Source organism: Hemiscyllium ocellatum, chromosome 5 (assembly GCF_020745735.1).
Source record: "Hemiscyllium ocellatum isolate sHemOce1 chromosome 5, sHemOce1.pat.X.cur, whole genome shotgun sequence".
Classification (NCBI taxonomy): domain Eukaryota; kingdom Metazoa; phylum Chordata; class Chondrichthyes; order Orectolobiformes; family Hemiscylliidae; genus Hemiscyllium; species Hemiscyllium ocellatum.
Genome location: NC_083405.1, coordinates 17,475,194 through 17,499,728, shown reverse-complemented (window position 1 = coordinate 17,499,728; position 24,535 = coordinate 17,475,194). Strand labels below are relative to the sequence as shown.

General features: G+C 41.4%; 1 protein-coding gene across 1 annotated transcript in view; it reads left to right on the top strand.

Moving 5' to 3' along the window:
- Positions 1-24,535, top strand: part of slc6a3 (solute carrier family 6 member 3) — a 124,715-nt gene that overhangs the window by 51,202 nt on the left and 48,978 nt on the right. The window contains exons 6-8 of the mRNA XM_060825323.1: positions 10,550-10,653; positions 14,120-14,244; positions 16,072-16,184. Coding sequence (XP_060681306.1) covers positions 10,550-10,653; positions 14,120-14,244; positions 16,072-16,184 — 342 coding nt within the window. The remainder of the gene's footprint in view (positions 1-10,549; positions 10,654-14,119; positions 14,245-16,071; positions 16,185-24,535) is intronic.

Here is a 24,535-nt window from a genome sequence, read left to right as displayed (position 1 = left end):
GTACAAAGAGATCTGGGTGTTCTTGTACACCAGTCAATGAAGGTAAGCATGCAGGTACAGCAGGTAGTGAAGAAGGCTAATAGCATGCTGGCCTTCATAACAGGATGGATTGAGTATAGAAGCAAAGAGATTCTTCTGCAGCTGTACAGGGCCCTGGTGAGACCACACCTGGAGTATTGTGTGCAGTTCTGGTCTCCAAATTTGAGGAAGGACATTCTGGCTATTGAGGGAGTGCAGCGTAGGTTCACGAGGTCAATTCCTGGAATGGCGGGACTACCTTACGCTGAAAGACTGGAGCGATTGGGCTTGTATACCCTTGAGTTTAGAAGACTGAGAGGGGATCTGATTGAGACATATAAGATTATTAAAGGATTGGACACTCTGGAGACAGGAAACATGTTTCCGCTGATGGGTGAGTGCCGAACCAGAGGACACAGCTTAAAAATACGGGGTAGACCATTTAGGACAGAGATGAGGAGAAACTTCTTCACCCAGAGAGTGGTGGCTGTGTGGAATGCTCCACCCCAGAGGGCAGTGGAGGCCCAGTCTCTGGATTCAATTAAGAAAGAGTTGGACAGAGCTCACAAGGATAGTGGAATCAAGGGTTATGGAGATAAGGCAGGAATAGGATATTGATTAAGGATGATCAGCCATGTTCATATTGAATGGTAGTGCAGGCTCGAAGGGCAGAATGGCCTACTCCTGCACCTATTGTCTATTGTCTGTTGAATGGCGGTACAGATTTGATAAGCTGTTCCTACATCCTTAAAATGGTGCTTCTTTGCCACCACCTGTCTAAGCAGTGAAAACAATCTATTGCTATTTTAAACTATCCTTTCATTTTCTTGATGATTATCTGTTGACATTTTAACTCTCTCAGCTCCCAAGATAAAAACCCAAGCATCTCAAGTTTCACTTAATAACTGTAACTCTTCATCTCTGCACCATCTAAAGTGAATGGACATAGTACCTTGGCTTTTTCTCATATGCTTTCTAAGAAATGTACTCAAACCGTTACACAAATCTCAAACTGGAACCTCGCCAAAGTTTAATATTATGTTTTTCACTTTGTACTGCACTCCCCTGTATACAAAACTAAATAGTCACTTTGCTTTATCCATTTATCTGAACAGCCAGATGAGAAACTGGTAACTAACAAAAAAAAGGGATTCCTAAATTCAATAGGGATACAAATATCGAAAGGATAGTAAAAAGAGGATTGAGACCAATTATGGAGCAAAAGTGGGAATGTAAGCGTTTTATTAATTCACTCACAGGATGTGGGCATCTCTGGCTAAGCCAGCATTAATTGCCAATCCCTAGTGTACTTGAGAAGGTGGTGGTGAGTGATAGGGTGCAGTGCATTTCGTGTTGGTACACTCACAGTACCATTTGGAAGGAATTCCAGGGTTAAAATACAGCAATACTGAAAAAAGGGTAATATATTTCTAAGGATGATTAGTGGCTTGGAGGGGAATTTATATGTGGTGGTGTCCCCATGTATCTGCTGCCCTAGTCCTTCTAGATAATAGTAGTGTGGTTTTAGAAGGTGCTATCTAAGAAACGTTGATGAATTTTGACCATGCATCTTGTAGATGGAGCACATTGGTACTTCTGAGCATCAGTGGGGGAGGGACTGAATGTTTATGATGGGTGCCAATCAAGCAGGTTGCTTTGTCCTGAATGATATCAACCTTCATGAGTATTTCTGGAGTTGCACTCATCCAGGCAAGTGGGGAGCATTCCATCACATTACTGACTTGTGCCTTGTAGATTTTGGGTTCTGGAAAGTTAGGAGATGATTTATTTGCTACAAGTTTCTAACCCTGCTTTTATAGCCATAGTGCTTATTTGGCTAGTCCAGTTTAGATTCTGGTCATTGGGGTAACCCCAAGCATGTTGATCATGGGGGATTCAATGTTAGTGATCATTGAATGTCAAAGGACAATGGTTAGAATCTCTCTTGTTGGAAATGGTCATTGTCTGGCATTTGTGTCGTGTGAATGTTACTTGTGACTTGGCAGCTCAAACTTCAATATCGTCTAGTCTGGTAACACTTAGTTATGGACTGCTTCAGTATCTTAGGAGTCATGAATGGTGATAACCTTGTGCAATCATCAGTGAATATCCCACTTCTGACCTTCTGAGGAAAGGGCATTGACGGAGCAACTGAAGATGCTTGGGTCTACAATAATACCCTGCAGAGCTCTTGGAGATGAATGACTGACCTCAAACAACCACAACCATACAAAATAAAAGGTATAACTCTAAAGGGATGCATAGGCAAAAACACCTGGGTTTATATTTGCATAAATTATTGAAGGTAGCAGGATTTATGGTTTATAAAGCTGACTGTATTTTAAGCTATAAAGCTTAAGATACAGCTTAATAGTGTCATAGATACCAAAACAATGAGGTAAACCTGTATAAAACACTTATTGCATCTCAACCAGAATATTATGTTCTGGCTAGGCACCGTACTTTTGTAAAGATGTGAAGGTATTCTAGAGAATAAGGAAAATATTCATGAGAATGGTTGCATTGCTGAGAAATTTAAGTTCTGTAAATAAATTGGAGAAATTGGGAATGTTTTCCTTGGAAAAGAGAGTGGATGGGAGATTTGATAGACATATTCAAACTGATAAGGTGGAAATTGTTCCCATTGGTTTTATGATTGAGAACAAGGGGACAGAGATTTCAATTGGTAAGAAACGTAGGAATACAGAACCTAGGAGCAGGAGTACACTGTTTGATTCTTTGAACAATAAAAATGTAGCTGATCTGGTGGTCACATCATCTCTATCTTCCTATCTACCGCTCATAACTCCTGTACTACCATCCCTTTTTCTATCAAAAATCTATCCAACTGAGCCTTGAATAAAATGTAAAAATCCAGCCTTCTTTGCAATCTAGGGGAGAGAATTCCACTCCTTCCATTCCTGCACCGCAGATGCTGCCTGACCTGCTATGCTTTTCCAGCAACACACTCTCAACTCTGATCTCCAGCATCTGCAGACCTCACTGTCTCCTAGAGAATTCCACGTTCCAACAATCTTTCAAGGGAAAAATAATTATCTTAATGTCTGCCTTGAATGGGAGACCTCTTACTCTATGTTGCCCAATTTTAGTCTTCCTCCAAGAGGAAACATCCTCCACTACCGATTCCATTTGTTTGCTCTGATTCTTTTAAATGTTGATGAACGTATGCCTTACATGGTCAACCTTTCTTCACTGCAGCACGGAGTCATGTGAACCTTCTATGGACTATTGCTAAAGCATTCGTGTCTTTTTTTTCCAAATGAGGCCAGAGCTGTTCACAGTTGTGGTCTCATCAGCAACCTGCTTTACCTATATTGTTGATAATTAGCTAGACTAAGACTGTTGGATCGTACCCACCTATTGCAAGATCTGCTCATCCCAGAGCAGATGTCCCAAAAACTGCATTAGGCAGGCAACATAGCTGTCTGGACTCTTGCTATCAGCTGCAGAGAAAGATATCTAGCCCCCTCAACTATGCTGTCCTTACTACCCCTACTACTACTTCGTATTAACTGCATCCCACTAAATTGACTTCCTTTACCATTGTTCCATGGTCAGTTTTTTCATCCATTCTGCAGCCCCCATTTTCATCCCGACAGGCTGTAAGAACCTCAAATCTACTGGACAATTGCAAAGGCTCAGGCACTTGTAATTCTATCTTTTGGTTCCCCTTCTCTGTCTCACTCACGATAACAATTTACTGCCCTGATCACTGATCAAATCAGAAGTTCCTAACTTGTGTGTGACCATTTCCTGGAATAGAGCATGCTCTGTAGTAACACCCTTCCTGATACATCCGAGTGTCTGCAGCTCTGCCTGCAGTTGACAAACTGTGATCCAAAGCTCCTCAAGCCACAAATACCTGCAGCATTTGGTTTTTCCCTGGATCAAAGTACTGTCAAAAGCTCCCACTGTTCTACAGATGCAAAACATCACCTGTCCTGCCATCTGTACTGTGTTTAATTAATTTATTTTAATTAATTAATAAAGCAGTTATTCCTAATAAGATTTATTACTGATAATTATTACTAATCCTGACTAAATTAGTTAAGCCTTTGAATTACTAATTAATTTTTGGAGCTTTAAAAGATAAGTAACTAACTTACTTTCTTGTGATGTCACCTTTCACATTTCACAAAATGCAGATGGAGACAGTTTTTTTTCACAAAGTAAGTGGTTAAGATCTGGAATGTGTTAGAGTGTGGCAAAGGCAGGTTTAATCAAAGCATTTAAGAGGGCATTAGATTATTATCTAAAAAGGAAACTTGTGCAGAATTACATGGAAGGTGGGGGAATGGTATCAGGTGGAAGGTTATTCGGATAGGTGGTGCAGATTAAAGGCTCAAATGATTTTCTATGTTGTAATAATTCTATTATTCTGTCATTAAACTCCTCAACCCTGCTCCACCATTCAATGATCTCATGATAACCTAAAACATAGCTCCATACTGGTGTTTTTGCCCCTATCATTCAGCAGAAAATCTATCAATCTCAGATTTAAAGTTAACAATTAATTATTTTTAGATGTTTTTAGAAGATATTTCCAAGCTGTCAATCCCTGTACATAGAAATCCTTTCTGATTTTACTCCTAAAATCTTTAGACCACGCTACTGTGATTTAGTTATCACAACCAGCAGAAATGTTTTTTTTAATCCATGTTAGAAGTTACACTTAAATTCTTGAAAAGATCTGTCAAATTACTGCATAAACTTCTAATTTCTGGAAATACAACTGTACAATTGCATTGATTCTGGCCCAAGCCTTCGTATATCTGCTACTTAACTCTGATCTGCCTGTATTGCTCGCAAGACAAAGCTTTTCACTGTGCCTTGGTACACGTGACAATCAATTCAATTCAATTCAATTCAATGTCATCATGAAATGCGATGTTCCAATATAAAGATAGCCCCCTCACTTTCAGTAACTTTCTCTGTGTAGTAGTGTCTGTGTAGTCAGTTATGTGTGAGCAATATGCAGTGGCATCTGTAAGCATATAAACTATGTGGGTATATCTGTGGTGTTGTAGGCTTGTAAAATAGATAACGCTGTAAAAAAGATATACGTCTGACAAGAACCTGCTTCTTTGCAGTATGTGTTACCCAGGTTAATGTACAGAAAATTGTGAACTGCATCATGATGGCAGTAATTAGGTGCTAAAAGCTGGTAGTCCAGCAGCCTCACAGCTTCCAACAATATTTTTTCTCTCCGCCTGTCCTGGTTCAGAACTGAAGTTAGTACAACAACAATCAGAAATGTTACAATCAAAATTCAAAGCTACAAACTTGTACTGAAACAAAGTGAGCATCCTACATCTGTCTCTCTCTCTTTCTCTACTTTAAAAATATATGGCAGGTAACTGCTGAGTTAATTTAAAAAATAGATCCTGACATGACAACTTTAAAGTAGTCCTAAAAGATTATACAACTTAAGGAGACACCTTCTTTACTAAAAACACCTTCTTTACTAAAGCAGCTTTACCTGTGTCCAGACATTTGTTGATTCTACCATTTTCATTTTCAAATCGATGCAAAGACTTTTAAAAAAACCCATGTGATGTTATATCTCTTTATTTGGCATGAATGCCACCTATAGGTATACATTTGCTACTACAAGCCTGTAAATCTGAAAGATAAAGCAAAAGATAATCCAAAATGTACTTTTAAAAGTACAACTACAAAAAAGAGGCCAAATAATTATTTTTAAATTCTCAATAGAAGTGATGGGTGGCACTTTAAGCCATCATGAAATAATAAATAGAAAAAGCACTGTACTGCAATGCAGATTTTTTTTATTCTGATATTTTACAAAGCACAAAGAACACAAGAAAAATGAAAAGCAAACATTGCACCATGGACTGACAAACCATTGACATTCTGCCAGACCTTTGGTTATTCTATGGATGAATGAAGCTTTACCTTATGGATTAACAAATAGCTGACAAAGAATGATAAGCATTGTAACTTCTTTATGACTTGGCAAGTGAAGGGTTAGTATGAAAGAAATTCTCCAGTTTCACTGCAGTGATCCCCAACAAAACTTTCATATTTTAGAATATTGACTGAAAGTTCAAGGCAGTTTCAGGATTAACAGAATTGAGTTCAGGTCATACTGACAAACGCCAGGTGAAACAACTTACCAGTTCATAGGCATGTACGGACACAAAAAGTAGGGAATGTAATTTCACCAAAAGTAACTTAGCTGAAAGGCTTATGGAATCATCGTTGTCTCCACTTTTCAAATCCCTCTCAGCGAACCTAGAGAATATACGGTTGGCATTCCATTAGAAGAAGAACCTAAATTCAAAACAATCATGGCAGGCCTGCAGCATCTGCAAGTAAATTAAACAACCCTGGTTTGCCATCAATAATTTGCTGATTTTAGGTGGTTTGAATCACATCTTGATCCCTGATTCTAGACAAAAGCAGTTCTGAGGAAGGGTCGCTGGGTCCAAAATGTTAACTATGATTTCTGTTCATAGATCTTGCCAGACTTTCTGAGCTTTTCCAACTTCTGTTTTCGTCCCTGGTTCCAGACACTGGATTTATTTCGTCAATGTGAAATGAAGAAGGCAGTAGACAGGTGTGTGGAAGTGGGTCCTGCAGATGCTGGAGGTTAGAGTCAAGATCAGGCAGCATCTGAAGAGCAGGAATATTGAATTTCGGGCAAAAGCCCTTCACCAGGAATCAGGTGGCTATTGCCGGAAACGTCAATTTTCCTGCTCCTTGGATGCTGCCTGACCTGCTGAGCTTTACCAGCACCACTCTAAAGTAGACAGGTGTTTCAGGGCAAAATAACCTCTGTGTTTCAGGGCAATACAAAAGATAAGTGTGACATGAGAAATATAAATAAATGCAATGAACAGGGAAATTGGCACAATCGACTTTACAGAAGACACTGGTTAAATATACTATTAAATTACACACAGATTCATCACTATTAGAATATAAACAGCAGTTTTAGTCACAGAAACTTTAATCAGGCTTCCTACTGTTGGGGTCCCACTGTCCTCTTGGATATCCTTTGTTGCGATGATGCCCTCGGTTTGACTTCCCAATTTAGCCTCTCCGTTTGGCCTCTGTGGTTCTTGGTTCCAAAGCTGCTTGTTGGGACTGGAAGCCTGTGGGGAAGCTGTTTGTGCAGAAGCTTGTTGTTGGAAAGGGCTCTCCCCCAGGTCAGATCAGACCTTGTAACTATACAAACCGTTAGCCCCTCTTAGACCTGTGTTACCATTGTGTTTCTGGTGTTGCCTTTGATGTCAATCAGTTTCCTGATAGTTAAAGGTATGTGTGAATGTATTTTAATTAAAGTTGAATGTCCAGTATCTCTGGGGATCCACCCTGTCTGCATTGGGTAGCTCGAGGTGTAAAAGTTAGCTTTGGCCCAGAGTGTTGGGTTTGGTTGACGGTTCTCTTCGAGTGGAGGTTAAATTGGAATTAGCAATAGCCCCAGACTGAAATCATTCTGGCTGTGTGTGTACTTGTTACAGCCTGAACTCAGGACTTTAGATATTAGAAAAGTCCAGGGTCTTGTCCAGTATTTTAGATGGGGATTTTTACACAATCCTACAACTCATTGGAGGAGGAGGCTCCACAAATATCCCCATCTTTAATGATGCCAAGCCCAGCGCATCAGTGCAAAAGGTAAGACTGAAGCATTCACAGCAATCTTCAGCCAGAAGTGCTGAGTGGGTGATCCATTGCAGCCTCTTCCAGTGGTGCCCAGCATCACAGTTACCAGACTTCAGGCAATTTGATTCACATGACATCAAAAATCAATTGGAGGCACTGGATAGCGTAAAGGCTATGAGCTCTGCCAACATTCCTCAATAGTACCTCAATAGTACCTCATAACAGCACACAAACCAACAGCCACTCTCAGACAACAACTCACCAGAATGAAGGACCCAATACCCAGCATGAGCAAAACCAATGTAGTGTACAAAATCCCATGCAAGGACCGCACAAAACACTACATAGGACAAACAGGAAGACAGCTAACGATCCGCATCCATGAACACCAACTAGCCACGAAACGACACGACCAGCTATCCTTAGTAGCCACACACGCAGATGACAAGCAACATGAATTCGACTGAGACAACACTACTATTATAGGACAAGCCAAACAGAGAACAGCCAGGGAATTCCTAGAGGCATGGCACTCATCCACAGATTCAATCAATAAGCATATCAACCTGGACCCAATATACCGACCATTGCAACGGACAGCTGGAACTCACAACCAGAAGCGGCAGATTCAAACCACTACAAATGCCGGAGGAAATATCACAGAAGCGCTTCACAGGAAGCTCCCAAGCACTGAGGATGTCACCTAGTCTGGGGACGAAACGTCTGCAACACAAACTCCCAGCTCGGCGAACAGAACCACAACAACGAGCACCCGAGCTAGAAATCTTCTCCCAAACTTTGAATAGTACCCTAGACTAGTGTTCCAAAACTTGCCTCCTAGCCAAGTTCTTACATTACAGCTGCAACACTAGCCTCTACCCAACAATATGGAAAATTGTCCAGCTATGTCCTGTACACAAAATGCAGGACAAATGCAACCGAGCCAATTCGCATCTCATCAGTCTACTCTTGATCATCAGTAAAGTGGAGGTAGGTTTTATCAACAGTACTATCAAGCAGCACCTGCTCAGCAATAACCTACTCAGTGATGCCCAGTTTGAAGTATGCCAGAGCCACTCAGCTCCTGGCCTCATTACAGCCTTGGCTCAAACATAGGCAAAAGGGAGGAAGATGTGGTGTACTGTTAACATCACTAGGCTACTAACCCAGAGGCCTGGGCTAAGCTTTGGGGACACAGGTCAAATCCTATTGTGGCAGCATGTGAAATTTAAAAGAAACCTGGAAATTAAAATTAATTGAGTGGCACAGTGGCTCAGTGGTTAGCACTGTGCCCTCACAGTGCCAGATATCCATATTTGACTCCAGCTTTAGATGACTGTGTGGAGTTTACACATTCTCCCCGTGTTTTTGTGGGTTTCCTTTGGGTGCTCTGGTTTCCTCCCACAGCCCAAAGATGTGCAGGTTAGGCGGATTCACCATGCTAAATTCATAAAATCCATACAGTGTGGATACAGGCCATTTGGCCCAACGAGTCCATTCCGACCCTCTGAAGAGCATCCCACCCAGGCCCATCCTTGTAACCTTGCACTTCCCATGGCTAACACACCTAACTTACACATCCCTAAACACTGTGGGGAATTTCCCATGGCCAATCCACCTAACCTGTACATCTTTGGACACGGGGAGAATGTGCAAACTCTACACAGATAGTTACCTAAGGGTGGAATCGAAACTGGGTTCCTGGTGCTGTGAGGCAACAGTGCTAACGACTGAGCCACTGTGCTGCTCCTTATTGCCCATTGTGTGCAGGAATGTGCAGGCTAGGTAGAGTAGCCATGGGAAATGCAGTGTTACAGGGATAGGATAAGGGGTTGGGTCTGAGTGGGATGCCTTCAGAGGTGTGGAATCAATGGGCTAAATGGCCTGCTTCCTCAAGATAGGAATTCGATGATTCTATGAAAAGAGGTGAGGTGAGAGTGATAGACTTTGACATCAAGAGTGCACTTGACAGATTGTAACACCAAGGAGCCCTAGCAAAACTGGAATCAATTGATATTAGAGGCAAACTCTTTGTTTTCTTGAAGTCATACCTGACACATAGGAACAGGTTTTGGTTGTTGGAGAACGGTCATTTCAGCTCCAGGACATCTTTGAAGGAGTTGCTCAGGATAGTGCCCTAGGCCCAATCACCATCAAACTGTTTCATCAATGACCTTTTCTCCATCATAAGATCAGAAGGGGGGATGTTTGCTGTTGATTTCATAATGGTCAACACGATTCATTATTGAAAATTGGGCCCAATATCGCTGTAATTTCTGTGTAAAACAATGGCTTTTTGTTTACTTTCTGAAATAATCTACATAAAAGGGAAAATAATTGGTGAAGAGCTTTTTCTTCAAATAATCACCAGGCTAATTGTTGCACTAAAAAGACATTTTGCAGATACCTTCAACTGATGTTCCGAAGAAAGGTGACATTTGCCGTGATGACTTCATTTACCTGGCAAAGTTCCAATGGAAATAGATCCTGACTCTTCAATAGCACCTGTACTGACTTTTTGTTTTAAATGTCACTTGCTGATCAATACTGAATAAATCAATCTATTTGTTGCAATGTTTATCTGTTTATTGACTACCTGCATGCAGTGTTTTACTCTGCAGTGGCGTTCACACTAATCTGTTGAGCCTGTACAAGCGAGCACATACAAAAGATATCAATTTATGCATCCTTTCCCTGAATGCCAATAACTGAGCATGGAGTGGCAACCGACAAAACAAATTGTACAGATGCACACTACAACAATTTACAAAATTGCCCTTATTTTAATATTGTCTTTGATCTCTGTGCTGAATAGATTCCTGCAATTATCTGTAATAACAGCTCTTTTTCTCTCCTTTGTGTTCATCTGTTTTGTTCATAGGTTTGGATAGATGCAGCTACACAGATATGTTTCTCACTTGGAGTGGGTTTTGGTGTACTAATAGCTTTTGCAAGCTACAACAAATTTAATAACAATTGTTACAGGTACGCTATGTAGCTAGCTTTAGTTTCTCTATGTGATGCCTGTAATACATGTTGGAGTATCCAAGGGCTTGCCTATACATGGTTAGCTACTACTTAACGCCATCAGGGTCACTCTCCCTGATTATCTTATCGGGTGCAGAATAGAATTATTCTCTGCTGATTTGGGCACTTTCTGTTACTTGTAAAATGAATGTTACGTGGCCCAGTTTAACCTACACAGATTTTGAAAGGAGGAGGAGAATGTTTATTTGGTTGCTTCTGCATATTGATCTTGCCCTAGATTAGAGTTGTTGGCAATTCCCCTGTTCAGGCCCACCTGCTCAAAACAGCTCATTTTGTTTTATTACTGTTGCATACCATTTAGCATATATTCAAGGTATTGGATAACATGGTAGAACTTCTAACAATTTTTAATAGTGAATTAGGAAATTCACTGTTTTGTAAAATTTGAAAATAATATTTATGTTTTGAAGGTACTCCTCTGTGTCTTGGTCTGTCTGTCTTTCACCTTCTGACTCTACTGCTGTACTTTTTGCCATCCTAAAGCACTAATACTGTAAATTTTCCCTGCATCCCAGAAAATGCATCTTATGTTATTGTATTCATATGTCTGCTGTCTCCTCTCGTTTGGTCTAAGTCCCATTGCTGCTTACCTAAAATGGCTTAACGGTCTTCACTTGCCTCTTTAGCTGGTCTGCCCATCAGTTCCTGAGACTTTGACAAGCAAACATCCTCTTTCCTATCTTAGCCGAGGAAAATAAGCTAATGGTTTGAACCACTTAAAGTGCAATTCCAATTAGATAAGCACTTTAAAACAGCAAAATGCCAGTTGCTGCTATTTGTGTGTTTTGGATGGATTGGGCTGGAGATTGATGGGCATTCGATAAGTGAGGCCTGAAGTCATGGCAACATGTCTGACAACAGTGGAGAGTGAAATTTGGCTGTTGGTCAATGGCTGAGGTTACAAATTATACCTTTGGGTGGAAGTGTTTATGCAGCAGTTAACCCAAAAGGAGAGGAAATCAGGAGAAGCTGAAGGGAGGGGATTAGAGGGAGTGGGGGAACACGGTGAGAGCTGGAGCTACAGCACCATTTGATCATAAAAGAGAGTGGAGGTCAGAAAATATTTTTAATAGAAGGTTGGACGGCTGACCCCATGGACAAATTAATAAATACTTCATTAACCTTTGCCAGTTATCCATTGCAATCCAGCAAATCCAGTAAATTGGCACCCACTCAAATATTTGGAATTGCTGAGGAAGTTAGCATAAACAGATTGATTTGGGAGTCATGTAATATCATGGAGAGCCACAGTTACATGAAAGAGTCGCAATGTGTTGCACTCACAGCACCACCCACAATGGCAACACTGAAACTTTATTGGAAGAACACAACATTCTTGGGCATTTTAAAATATGTGTGTTAACAGAATCCAATAGCAAGATAATAAAGAAACTTCTGATGTATCATGACCGTTACAAAGACTTACTGTCATAGTCAAGTAAGACTGGATCCTATAAAGGACAATGCAATTAGTACACCCAAGTTTTTTATTGTCATCATGCTGCAGTTAACCTAGTAATGAAGAAGCTCAAGGCATTCATTTTAATGGAGATTATTATGTTCAAAATTGTTAAATCCAATGTTGACTTCGAATGCACTTGGAACATCTTGCATAGGGGCTATGTAGGCTCTGCTCTTTCATGTGGTAACGTTTTAAACTCCACCAGCCATCTTTCAAGCATATCTAACTGAATTATGCCTTTGCTGTGGGCAAGACCTCAGACAACTTTGCCCTATAAAAGGAAGTGATGCTCAATGTGAATTAACACAGTAGCTGTGGTCATTTTATTTATGTTTTGAATATTTCAATAACACATGCACTACTTTAGTACTGTTATTTGGTTTTCATTGGCAGTGGCTTGGAAGGGAGGAGAAAGGGATGGCCATCTAGTTTGCACATTAGCATTTTGAAATTGATATTTTTTTGTGGCAATTAGAATGAATTTGATTTAATTCTTCATTCTGATATCAATCTGTCACTTTTTGAAATAGTTACAAATCAGTAAAGAAAGGTTAGATCTCATGGAATACAGGGAGAACTAGCCATTTGGATACAGAACTGGTTCAAAGGTAGAAGACAGAGGGTGGTGGTGGAGGGTTGTTTTTCAGACTGGAGGCCTGTGACCAGTGGAGTGCCACAAGGATCAGTGCTGGGCCCTCTACTTTTTGTCATTTACATAAATGATTTGGATGCGAGCATAAGAGGTATAGTTAGTAAGTTTGCAGGTGACACCAAAGTTGGAGGTGTAGTGGACAGCAAAGAGGGTTACCTCAGATTACAACAGGATCTTGATCAGATGGTCCAATGAGAAGTGGCAGATGGAGTTTAATTCAGATAAATGCGAGGTGCTGTATTTTGGGAAAGCAGATCTTAGCAGGACTTATACACTTAATGGTAAAGTCCTAGTGAGTGTTGCTGAACAAAGAGACCTTGGAATGCAGGTTCATAGCTCCTTGAAAATGGAGTCGCAGGTAGATAGGATAGTGAAGAAGGCGTTTGGTATGCTTTCCTTTATTGGTCAGTGTATTGAGTACAGGCGTTGGGAGGTCATGTTGCGGCTGTACAGGAAATTGGTTAGGCCACTGTTGGAATATTACGTGCAATTCTGGTCTCCTTCCAATCGGAAAGATGTTGTGAAACTTGAAAGGGTTCAGAAAAGATTTACAAGGATGTTGCCAGGGTTGGAGAATTTGAGCTACAGGGACAGGCTGAACAGGCTGGGGCTGTTTTCCCTGGAGCATCAGAGATTGAGGGGAGACCTTATAGATGTTTACAAAATTATGAGGGGCATGGATAGGATAAATAGACAAAATCTTTTCCCTGGGGTTGGGGAGTCCAGAACTAGAGGGCATAGGTTTAGGGTGAGAGGGGAAAGACATAAAAGAGACCTAAGGGGCAACTTTTTCACGCAGAGGGTGGTACGTGTATGGAATGAGCTGCCAGAGGATGTGGTGTAGGCTGGTACAATTGCAATATTTAAGAGGTATTTGGATGGGTAGATGAATAGGAAGGGTTTGGAGCGATATGGGCCAGGTGCTGGCAGGTGGGACTAGATTGGGTTGGGATATCTGGTCGGCATGGACGGGTTGGACTGAAGGGTCTGTTTCCATGCTGTACATCTCTATGACACTATGACTCTAAATCTTCTCTAGGTGTAGGAATGGGATCCAACCCGCTTGTTCTTTTTTATATATAGCCTTCTGACAAAACGATGTATTGTTTGCCCTGATGGGCATGTTCCACAGAGGTACTTCCATTGTCTGTAAATTTTTAAACATATCAGGAGAATGTGTCTTTCCCACCACCACTGCCAATTAAGTGTTCCACATCATAAAGGACCTTGAATTTCTTCCATCCCTCCTAAAATTCAAATTGTGCCTGACCGTCCCTTTTATTTTTTAGGGATGCAATCGTTGCCAGTTCTGTCAACTCCGTGACAAGCTTCTTCTCGGGTTTTGTTGTCTTCTCTTTCTTGGGTTATATTTCAAAGCGACATGGAGTGGCTCTGGAGGATGTGGCCACTGGAGGTGAGGCCACAGAGCTGGTTTAGCCCACTCTGTCCCTTCATTTAAATAACTGTGTGCAAAAAAAGTGCATGGGTCAGCAGTGAAGAACATCGCCTCCCTTTGCAGTTGAAATATCCAATAAGGTTAATCTGCAAAAATCTATTTATGAAATGACTTAGGATAAGGTCACAGTTGGCCACTACCACCTGATGAAGGAGAGTCGCTCCGAAAGCTAGTGTGCTTCCAATTAAACCTGTTGGACTATAACCTGGTGTTGTGTGATTTTTAATTTTGTCCACCCCAGTCCAACACCGGCATCTCCAAGTCACAATTTATGGGTGATTAGATCCACCAATGTTTGTTTTAAGGAACTGTAATCTAGGAACATCAGAATTATTACACACCATTTTCCCATTTGCTGACTTAGTTTTATATTAAATTAATATATTTAGATTTTTTAAAAAATTGCCATCATGGATTACACATCTGCACTGGGTTACAGTAGCATCAGGTGTGAGTCAAGACAGTGACAGCCAGTGTACTCCTCCACAGAGGAATCTGAAACTGAACATTGATATGAACAGAGTGTCAAAGTTAAATGATTATAAGCTGATCCATCAGCTATTTATCTCCACCAGGTTTTTTAGTATTTTTAAAATTATTTTGTCGCTGGAGCTCCAGCACTGTCAGTGATGAACTACTGATTGCTTGCTATGACACTGAGAACTTATGTACAGAATAGCTACATGCATGATGTGGGATAAAAAAAAATCTTTACGTGTGCTTCTGTTAATTGCAACATTCAGAAAACGCTGACACAAATTTGGTGCTTTTAGGGGTCTATAGTCTAATTTAGGTTTATAGTCAAACTCACTCTGGTACTCATTTCTTTCATTTTGAACTTTACTCCTTCACAAAGCAGCACTGGAAACAATCAAAGAGAAGTCTGGTGCCAGTGTTGTTCAGTGTGACAGGAAAAGATGTGGAAACCAACCTGAAAATATGAGGAAGACTATCCTGAAGTTTGCTGAGTGTCAAAATAACTGAGCGTCAAAAATATGCTTTTCCTAATTTGTTTGTGCTGAATTCATCAGTCACCATCAACCACTCCTCAGCCCTAAAAAGAGAAGGAAGCTTCTTTTACCTTAGTGGGACAAAGAGAGAGATTCCATCGATTTTTGCATGTAACAAAATTAGGAATCTGTTCATAAAGAATTAGTATATTATATTAAGCACAGACAATATTCAACACTGAATAACCTGGGCACTGTGAACACTGGAGAATCAGGCAGTTCAGATCAGACTTGTAAAGGAACCTGTTCAATTTTCTTCCCACTTACATGGATAGAGAGAAATCAGGCAGTCCCTCTCCAGGAGTGCAATGTGATCCTTTCCAGAATTCCCAGAAAACCCAATGTCCCAGACCATACAACAAATTTAATTTCTCATGATATCTGTCAAAATATATTTGATACTAATTTCAGAAAACCAACTCCAAATGTATCAGTATGATACTTCCAATTTCCTGTAGTAACCATCTCACTCAGGGAGGCAACAAAGTTGGTCTCATGAGGACAGCAAATTAATGTGAAAGGAGAAGTAACTGTGTACATGCTTAACCAGAATTCGCTTCTAACTACTGTAAGTTATCTTACATTGGTTTGCATCCATCTGTCAGAGAAAGATTTCATCCTGTTTTTCTTGGTGAAATTTCAAATCAAATTCCTCAAATAAAAGATTACCATGCCAGGTCCTGTACCAGCTAGTACCCATGCAACAGTTTTAATACTTCTCAATATAGATATTTATCACAAGCTCTTGTAAGTGAAAAGTTATTTATATTTGCAGAAGCTGGATTGGTCTTCATCATTTACCCAGAAGCAATTGCCACTCTTCCTGGTTCATCAGTTTGGTCAGTCATCTTTTTCATCATGCTTCTGACACTGGGACTTGACAGCGCAGTGAGTGTGTTCAACTGTTATATTTTGATGGTTAATGAAACAAATAGATTGTATTTCTAACTTGAAATTATTTCTATGTCTGTAATCACCTGTTTTTCCTCTGTTATTTCATCTAGCCCTGCAAATCTCCACATTATGATTAGATTAGATTATTTACAGTGTGGAAACAGGCCCTTCGGCCCAACAAATCCCTACCGACCTTCCGAAGAGCAACCCACCCAGACCCATTCCCCTACATTTACCCCTTCATCTAACACTACGGGCAATTTAGCATGGCCAATTCACCTAACCTGCACATCTTTGGACTGTGGGAGGAAACTGGAGCACCCGGAGAAACTCACACAGACACAGGGAGAATGTGCAAACTCCACACAGACAGTTGCCCGAGGCGGGAATTGAACCCAGGTCTTTGGTCCTATGAGGCAGCAGTGCTAACCACTGTGCCACAGTGTCGTTATATGGGCTCCTCCAATTCTACCCAGTTGAACATCTCAAATATCAATCACTTGACCATTGGCTGTTGTGCCTTCCCCTGCCAAAATACTAAGATTAGATTCCCTACAATATGGAAACAGACCCTTTGGCCCAACAAGTCCACACTGACGCTCCAAAGAGTAACCCACCCAGATCCACTCCCTTATATTTACTCCTGACTAATACACATAACACTCTAGGCAATTTAGCATGACCAATTCACCTAACCTGCACATCTTCAGGTTGTGGGAGGAAACCAGAACAAACCTACACAGACACGGGGCGAATGTGCAAACTCCACACAGACAGTCGCCCGAGGTGGGAATCAAACCTGGATCCACCTTGAGGCAGCAGCGCTAACCACTGACCCACCCTGTCATGCCAGAATTCCAGAATTTCCTTCCAAAAGCTTTCCACTCCTTTTCTCTCTCTTTGTTTCTTTATGATGCTCCTTAAAACTTAACTCTTTGATGAGGTTTTTGTTTATTGTCCAAATCACAAAATCATAGTTTCATAGAATAGTTATACACAGAAAAAGGGTATTCAGCCTTCATGTAATACCATCTCTCATCTAGAGCAGATCTACTAGTCTTTTCCCTGTAGCCCTGAAGATGTTCCCTGTTCTGGTATTTATTCAATTGTTTCAACTCCACTCTGAGGCAATATATTACAAATGCCTCACTGAGTAAGAGCACGCATTCTCATTTTGCCATTGCCTATTTATCCAGTCACTTTAAATTGACATTCGTGACACTTCCACCAATGGGAAATATTTCACCCTGTCTACTCTATTTGGACTTCTCATGAATTTGAACACCGCTGTCAAATCTTTTTCCAAGCTTCTCTTCTGTTAGGAATGCAGCATTGTTCTCCATTCTAGCTGCATAACCAAAGTCCCTCAACCCTGGAACTATTCCCGCAATGTCTGCTTTGGAACATTGATATCAAATTTTGTTTGACAACTCCCCTGTGAAGGAATTTAACTGCAATTTGTTGTCATTTTTATTTATGAATGTAATGAAAGCAAACCTAGCAGTGGTACCAGAGGGTCTGCAGCCCGCTTTTGACCTAAAAAGCAAAACAAATGTAGAATTATGTAATTGAACTATATGAGAAAATAGTCACGCATTTGTCTGCTGAAAATATTCAGTGAGCCGGTATTAGAACAACAGGTACTCTTTGGTAAAGGAAAAGGACTTGCCCAAAATTTCAACAGTTGAAACGTCATCTTTCTTGCAAGGAATTAAGGGATACGGGAAGAGTGCGGGTAAGTGGTGTTGAAATGGCCATCAGCCCATGATTGAATGGATTCAATGGGCCGAATGGCCTTATTTCCACTCCTATTTCTTATGCTCTCATGGTCTTACGTGCTGCCAAAATCACACTGTTTTCATTTCCCATGTGCTTTTTATTCAGATAGGCTTTCAGTAGGGATTTCTGACCTTTGAAAACTTAATCACATTCTGACCACTTAGAAGATTGTAGACAATGTCTGACCAAAATATACAATACTATTTGGAAAAGCTTCTTGCCAGGAGACAGATTCGTGAAGTAACCACATTTTCTTTTCTTATCTGAGGCCTTGATGTGGAACTTATGGTAAGGGCAATGAGGAACTTAGAAGCACCACTGCTATTAAAATATCTCAAAGGCTTCCGGCATCCACATGTACAGTATACTATGCAAAATGTGTTATTGCTGCTCAGTGCTCTGTTGCCCCTCAAGTATCATAACAACAGTATTTCATTGAGAGACCTACAAATGCACAAGGTGGCATCTTACTCACTATGGGGAGAAATTGGGGCTGCATGGCTATTTTTATGTGCTACCTGCCTTTCTTGTGGAAAATTAACTTCAAAATGTGTATGCATGTTCCAACAAAGAGTGCACTGGGCAGCATCTTGGTTTGAGGATCTAATAACCACAGAGGGCACTCAGAAAAAAGTGGTTCTGATGCAATTTAGTGTGCAATACTAATCTAACACCAGAGCACCATCCTTGGCATTGCTTTCCAACTTGTCATTATCTTGCTGAGCATAACAAGGTGTGTATGGAGAAACCACACAAGGAGGTCAGAGAATGGGTCTAGAGTTCAACAAAAAAAATTTTCAAAAAAAAACAACAGTGAACTTTCAAAGCTGACTGTGTGAAATTACAAGCATCTGTGGAAATGTTAGGTCCAAGAAAAATGAACAGAGAGATTTCATAGCTGACCTTTCAAAAGTATCATTATCAGAACTGCTCACAGCTGGGAATGTCAGGATTGCAGAGGTCTATCAGCTAAGTGTTTGGTTTATGTCTTGTAAAATTTAGAATTCTTAATTTTTTTTTGTAAACTATCATAGAGAGTAGGATGAGATCTTTTGTTTTACTGAGATCTGTCTCTTTTTGGGGCGGCACGGTGGCACAGTGGTTAGCACTGCTGCCTCACAGCGCCAGGGACCTGGGTTCAATTCCCGCCTCAGGCAACTGACTGTGTGGAGTTTGCACATTCTCCCCGTGTCTGTGTGGGTTTCCTCCGGGTGCTCCGGTTTCCTCCCACAGTCCAAAGATGTGCGGGTCAGGTGAATTGGCCATGCTAAATTGCCCGTAGTGTTAGGTAAGGGGTAAATGTAGGGGTATGGGTGGGTTGCGCTTCGGCGGGTCGGTGTGGACTTGTTGGGCCGAAGGGCCTGTTTCCATACTGTAAGTAATCTAATCTAATCTTGATTAACTCTTTGATAGATTGGGGTTTTTACAATAGTAAGACTGGGTCTGTAGATTGTTTAAGAGGCAAAGGTGGCCTTTAATAGAGTGAAGTACTCTTCCTTTTGGATGTAGGAGGTTAGGGAGAATTTCAATGTTCCTGATGATTATGTCTGCAGAAAGTATGTTTGGTTGCAAATCCTATTAAATCACATGGCAGTTAGGGGCAATGAGGAATTTATAGGAGCAGGCGGTCTGATGGATGGCAGTTTCAAGAAAGTAGAAACCCGCAGATACAGTCAGGTAGCTGGCTTACCTCTAAGAAAGGTAGGAAGGTAACACAGGACTCTCCTGTGGCTATCACCATCTCAGACAACTATGCTGTTTTGAAAAATGAAGGGGGCAATGGACTCTCAGGAGAATCAGCACTGACAGCAGGATTTCTGGTGTGGAGACTGGTTCTGCTGCAATGAAGGGTATGTCAGTTCCAAGTGATCGATTGTGATAGGGGACTGCCTTATCGGGGGGGTATAAATGGACATTTCTGCAGCTGACAGTGAGATGTCCGAATGGTGCCTTGCCACCCTGGTACTAGGGTCAAAGCTGTCTCAGAGAGGGCAAAGAATATTCTCAAAGGGGAGAGTGACTAGCAGGTGGTCTTTGTACATGTTGTATTAACAACATTGGAAGAGAAATGGACGCGGTTCTGAGGAGAGAATATAGGAAGTTAGGCAGGATGGTAAAAGGTAGGTTCTGGAAGGTAGTAACATCTAGATTACTCCCAGTGACACATGCTAGTGAGAGGAGGAATAGGAGGATGGAGCAGATGAATGCATGGCTGAGGAACTGATGAGGGGTCAGCGATTCGCATTTTTGGATTGTTGGAATCGCTTCTGGGGTAGAAATGACCTGTATAAGGAGATTGGGTTACAGCTGAATTGAAAGGGGACCAATACCCTTTGTTGGTGCTACTTGCGAGGCTTTAAACTGGTAAGGGGGGAGATGATGGTGGGACCAAAGAGACAGTGAGGAAAGTCTGAGGCTGCTATAGTTGGTTAGAGGAGTAAGTAAAATAATCAAAGCAGGCACAGACAAGGCAGAGTGAGGTAAGACTTGTGAATTAAAATGCATTTACTTCAATGCAAGAGGCCTGAAAAATAAGACAGATGAACTCAGGGCATGGTTGGGAACATAGGACTAGATTATCATAGCTATTACAGAAAAGTCGCTCAGGAAAGGGCGGACTGGCAGCTAAATGTTCCACAGTGTAGATGCTAAAGGAAGGATAGGAAGGGGAAGGCATGAGAGGACAGCAGTGGCATTTTTAGAACATAGAGAACATTGAACAGTACAGCACAGGAACAAGCCCTTCAGTTCGATGTTGTATCAAACATGATGCCAAACTAAACTAAACCCTTCTGCCTGCCCTTGGCCCATATGCCTCCATTCCTTGTATATTCATATGCTTTTCTAAAAGCCCCTATCATGAATGCCTCCCCTAGCACTGCCCTGGCAGCGTATTCCAGACTCCTAGCCCTCTCTGTCAAACGAAACCTGCCCCTCATAACTCCTATGAACTTATATCCTCTCACCTTAAATTCATGCCCCCTCCTATTTAGATATTTCAACTCTGGGAAAATAATTCTGACTGTCAATCCTATCGATGCATCTCATAATTTTATAAAGTTCTGTCTAGTTCCCCCTCAGCCTTCAACACTCCAGAGAAAATAATGTGAGTTTTTCTAGCCTCCCCTTATCATTCCATGCCCTCTTATCCAGGCAGCAACCTGGTAAACCTCTCCTGCACCCTTTCCAAAGCCTCCATATCCTTCTAGTAATGTGGCAGCCAGAATTAAACACAATACGCACATTTGGAAAAGCACGGCCTAACCAAAGTCTTACAAAACTACAACATGACATCCTGACTTTTGCACTCAATGCTCCGATCAATAATGGCAAGCAAGTTGTATGTCCTCTTCACCACCCTATCTACAAGCGTGGTCACTTTCAGGGAGCTATGGACTTGAACCCCAAGATCCCTCGGTACATCAGTGGTCCTGCCGGCTTTTCCTTAACATTTGACCTCCCAAAGTGCACACTTTCCTGGATTAAACTCCATCTGCCATTTTTAGAGTGGTGCTGAAAAAGCACAGCAGGTCAGGCAGCATCTGAGGAGCAGGAAAATCGACATTTCGGGCAAAAGCTTCCTCGCTTTAATCTTGACTTTGATCTCCAGCATCTGCCGTCCTCACTTTCGCCTAGTCCATCTGCCATTTGTCCACCCACAAATGCAACTCATCAGTATCCCACTGTATACTTTGACCAACTCCACTGATCTTTGTGTCATCTGCAAACTTACTAACACACCCACATACGTTTTAATCCAAGTCACATCTATGTATCACAAACAGCAGAGGTTCCAGTATGGATCTCTGTGGAACACCAATAGCCACAATCTTCCAGTCTGACAAACACCTTTCCACCACTGCCTGCTGCCTTGTGAAATCCCAATTCCACATGGCCAAGTCAGCATCTTAATCTTCTGGGTGAATTTACCAGGAGTGACCTTGTCGAAGGCCTTACTAAAATCTATGTAGACAACGTCCATTGCTTTACCTTCATTGATCACCTTTGTCACCTCCTTGAAAAATTCAATCAAGTTAGTAAGACATGACCTGCCCTGCACAAAGCCATGCTGACTGTCCCTAAGTAGGCCGTGCTTTTCCAAATGTGCGTAAATCCTATCCCTAAGAATTCTCTCCAAAGCTTCCCAACCACTGCTCTGAGACTCACCGGTCTACAGTTTCCTGGATTATCCCTATTTCCCTTCTTGAACAGAGGAACAACATTAGCTACTCGCCAGTCTTTTGGGACCACTTCAGTGGCTGATGAGGATACAAAGATCTTGGTTGGAGGTACAAGAAGAGTCGAGTACTAACAACACCTCCCCTGAGTAGAGTAATCTCCTCTCTTGCCTGTCTCAATAATTTGGATAGATATATTGGGCCCTGGGGATCTATCCACCAGTAACATAATATTTGGGGCTTACCATTTCTTGACACTGGGCTTTTCCACGATCATAGTGACTGAGCCGACTTCTCTCAGAATGCTCCTCAGTGATATCTCTCTGTTGCTCTCTTTTTGGTTCAGGATAAAATTTTGGCTGTACTTAGGGAGGATATTCCTGGGAGTATATCCAGTGAAGTTATTTGAGTGGAACTGAAAAATAAGGAAGAGATTATCATCTTATTAGCATTGTACTATAGACTCCCCCAATAGTCTGTGGGAAATTGAGAAGCAGATTTGTAGGGAGATCTTAGATATCTGTAAGAAAGATAGGATTGTAATGTAAGGGATTTTAACTTTCCAAACATAGACTGGGACTGCCATCGTGTTAAGGGCTTAGATGGACAGGTATTTATTAAGCGTGTAGAAGAAAATTTTCTGATTCAGTATGTGGATATACCTACTAGAGAAGGAGCAAAGCTTGACCTTTCCTTGGGAAGTAAGACAGGGCAAATGAATGAGGAATCATGGGGAAGTACTTTGGGACCAGTGATCATAATTCTATTAATTTTAAAATAATTGCAGAAAAGGATAAATGTGATCCAAAAGTTAAAATTCTAAATTGGACTATGACTAATTTTGATGGCCTTAGGCAAGAATTTTCAAAAGTTGAATGAGACAAGCTATTCATAGGTAATGGGATGGTTGGAATGTGGGAGGCCTTCAAAAATGAGATAATGGAAATCCAAAGACAGTATGTTCCTGTTGGGGTGAAGTGCAAGGCTGGTAGGTGTAGGGAACGCTGGATGACTAGAGAAATTGAGGCTCTGATCAAAAAAAAGGAGGCTTATGTCTGATATGGACAGGTGGGAACAAGTGAATCCCTGGAGAGTAGTTGGAGTATATTCAAGAGCAAAGTCAGAAGGGCAGAAAAGAGACAAGAGATATCTTTGTCAAATAGGATTAAGGAGAATCCAAAGAGATTCTACAAATACATTGAGGACAAGGCAGTAACTGGGGAGAGAATAGGACACCTTAAAGATCAGTAAAGCTGTCAATGTGTGGAACTGCTTGAGATGTGTGAGTACTAAATGAGTACTTTGCATCAGTATTTACTGTGGAGAAAGATATAGAAGCTTGGAGAAATAAATAGTGATAGCTTGCAAAGAGAGCATTTAACAGGGGAGAAGATGCTGGACATCTTAAAATGTATAAAGGTGGATAAATCCCCAGGACCTGATCAGCGGTATTCCGGAACTTTGTGCAAAGCTAGAGATGTGATTGCTGGGCCACTTGCTGAGATATTTGTATCATTAATAGGCATGGGTGAGGTGCCAGAAGACTGGAGGGTGGCTAATATCGTCCCATTATTTAAGAGAGGTGGTAAGGAAAAGACAGGGAAATATGGACTGGTGAGCCTGACATCAGCAGTGGATAAATTGTTGGAGGGGATTCTGAGGGACAGGATTTATATGTATTTGGATAGGCAAGAACTGATTAGGGATAGTCAACATGGCTTCATGCATGGGAAATCGTGTCTCATGAACTTGATTGAGTTTATTGAAGAAGTGACAAAGAAGGTTGATTAAGGCAGAGCAGTGGATGCTTTCTTTAGGGACTTCAGAAAGGTGTTTGACAAGGTTTTGCATGGTAGAATGGTTAGCAATGATAGATTACATGGAATTCAGGGAGAACTAGCTATTTGGACACAAAATTGGCTTTAAGATAGGAGACGAAGGATAGTGGTGATGGTTTTTGCTGTCAAGGGCAGTCTTTTTTTTGTTTTACCCCCAAACTACTGCCTAACTGTGGTAGTGCTTGCATTTTCCCCAGCATCCATGCTGTGCATGTGGAGGTGTAAGGCACAGCGAAAGACAGCGGTGCACAAATCTTTATTCACAATCTTTATTGAGGCCTAGATTTTGGAGCCTCTGATGCTGTAGCCTGCCCAGAGGGACGCAAGCCTGGGATTCTCTGTCGTAGCTGCCTCTGGAAGCCAGTTGGCCTGCATTTCCCCTCAGTGAGTTGAAGACTGTTGTAATAAGAACTCCTGTGCTAGAGAGAAGCTGCCTTGGATTGAGGCCTAGAGCCTGGGATCTTGGCTGGTGCACCTGGCCTGTGTTATCGAATGTCTCAAGCTTGAGACTTGCTGCTGCTGCTGCTGCTCCCCTGAGAAGTGATGAGGC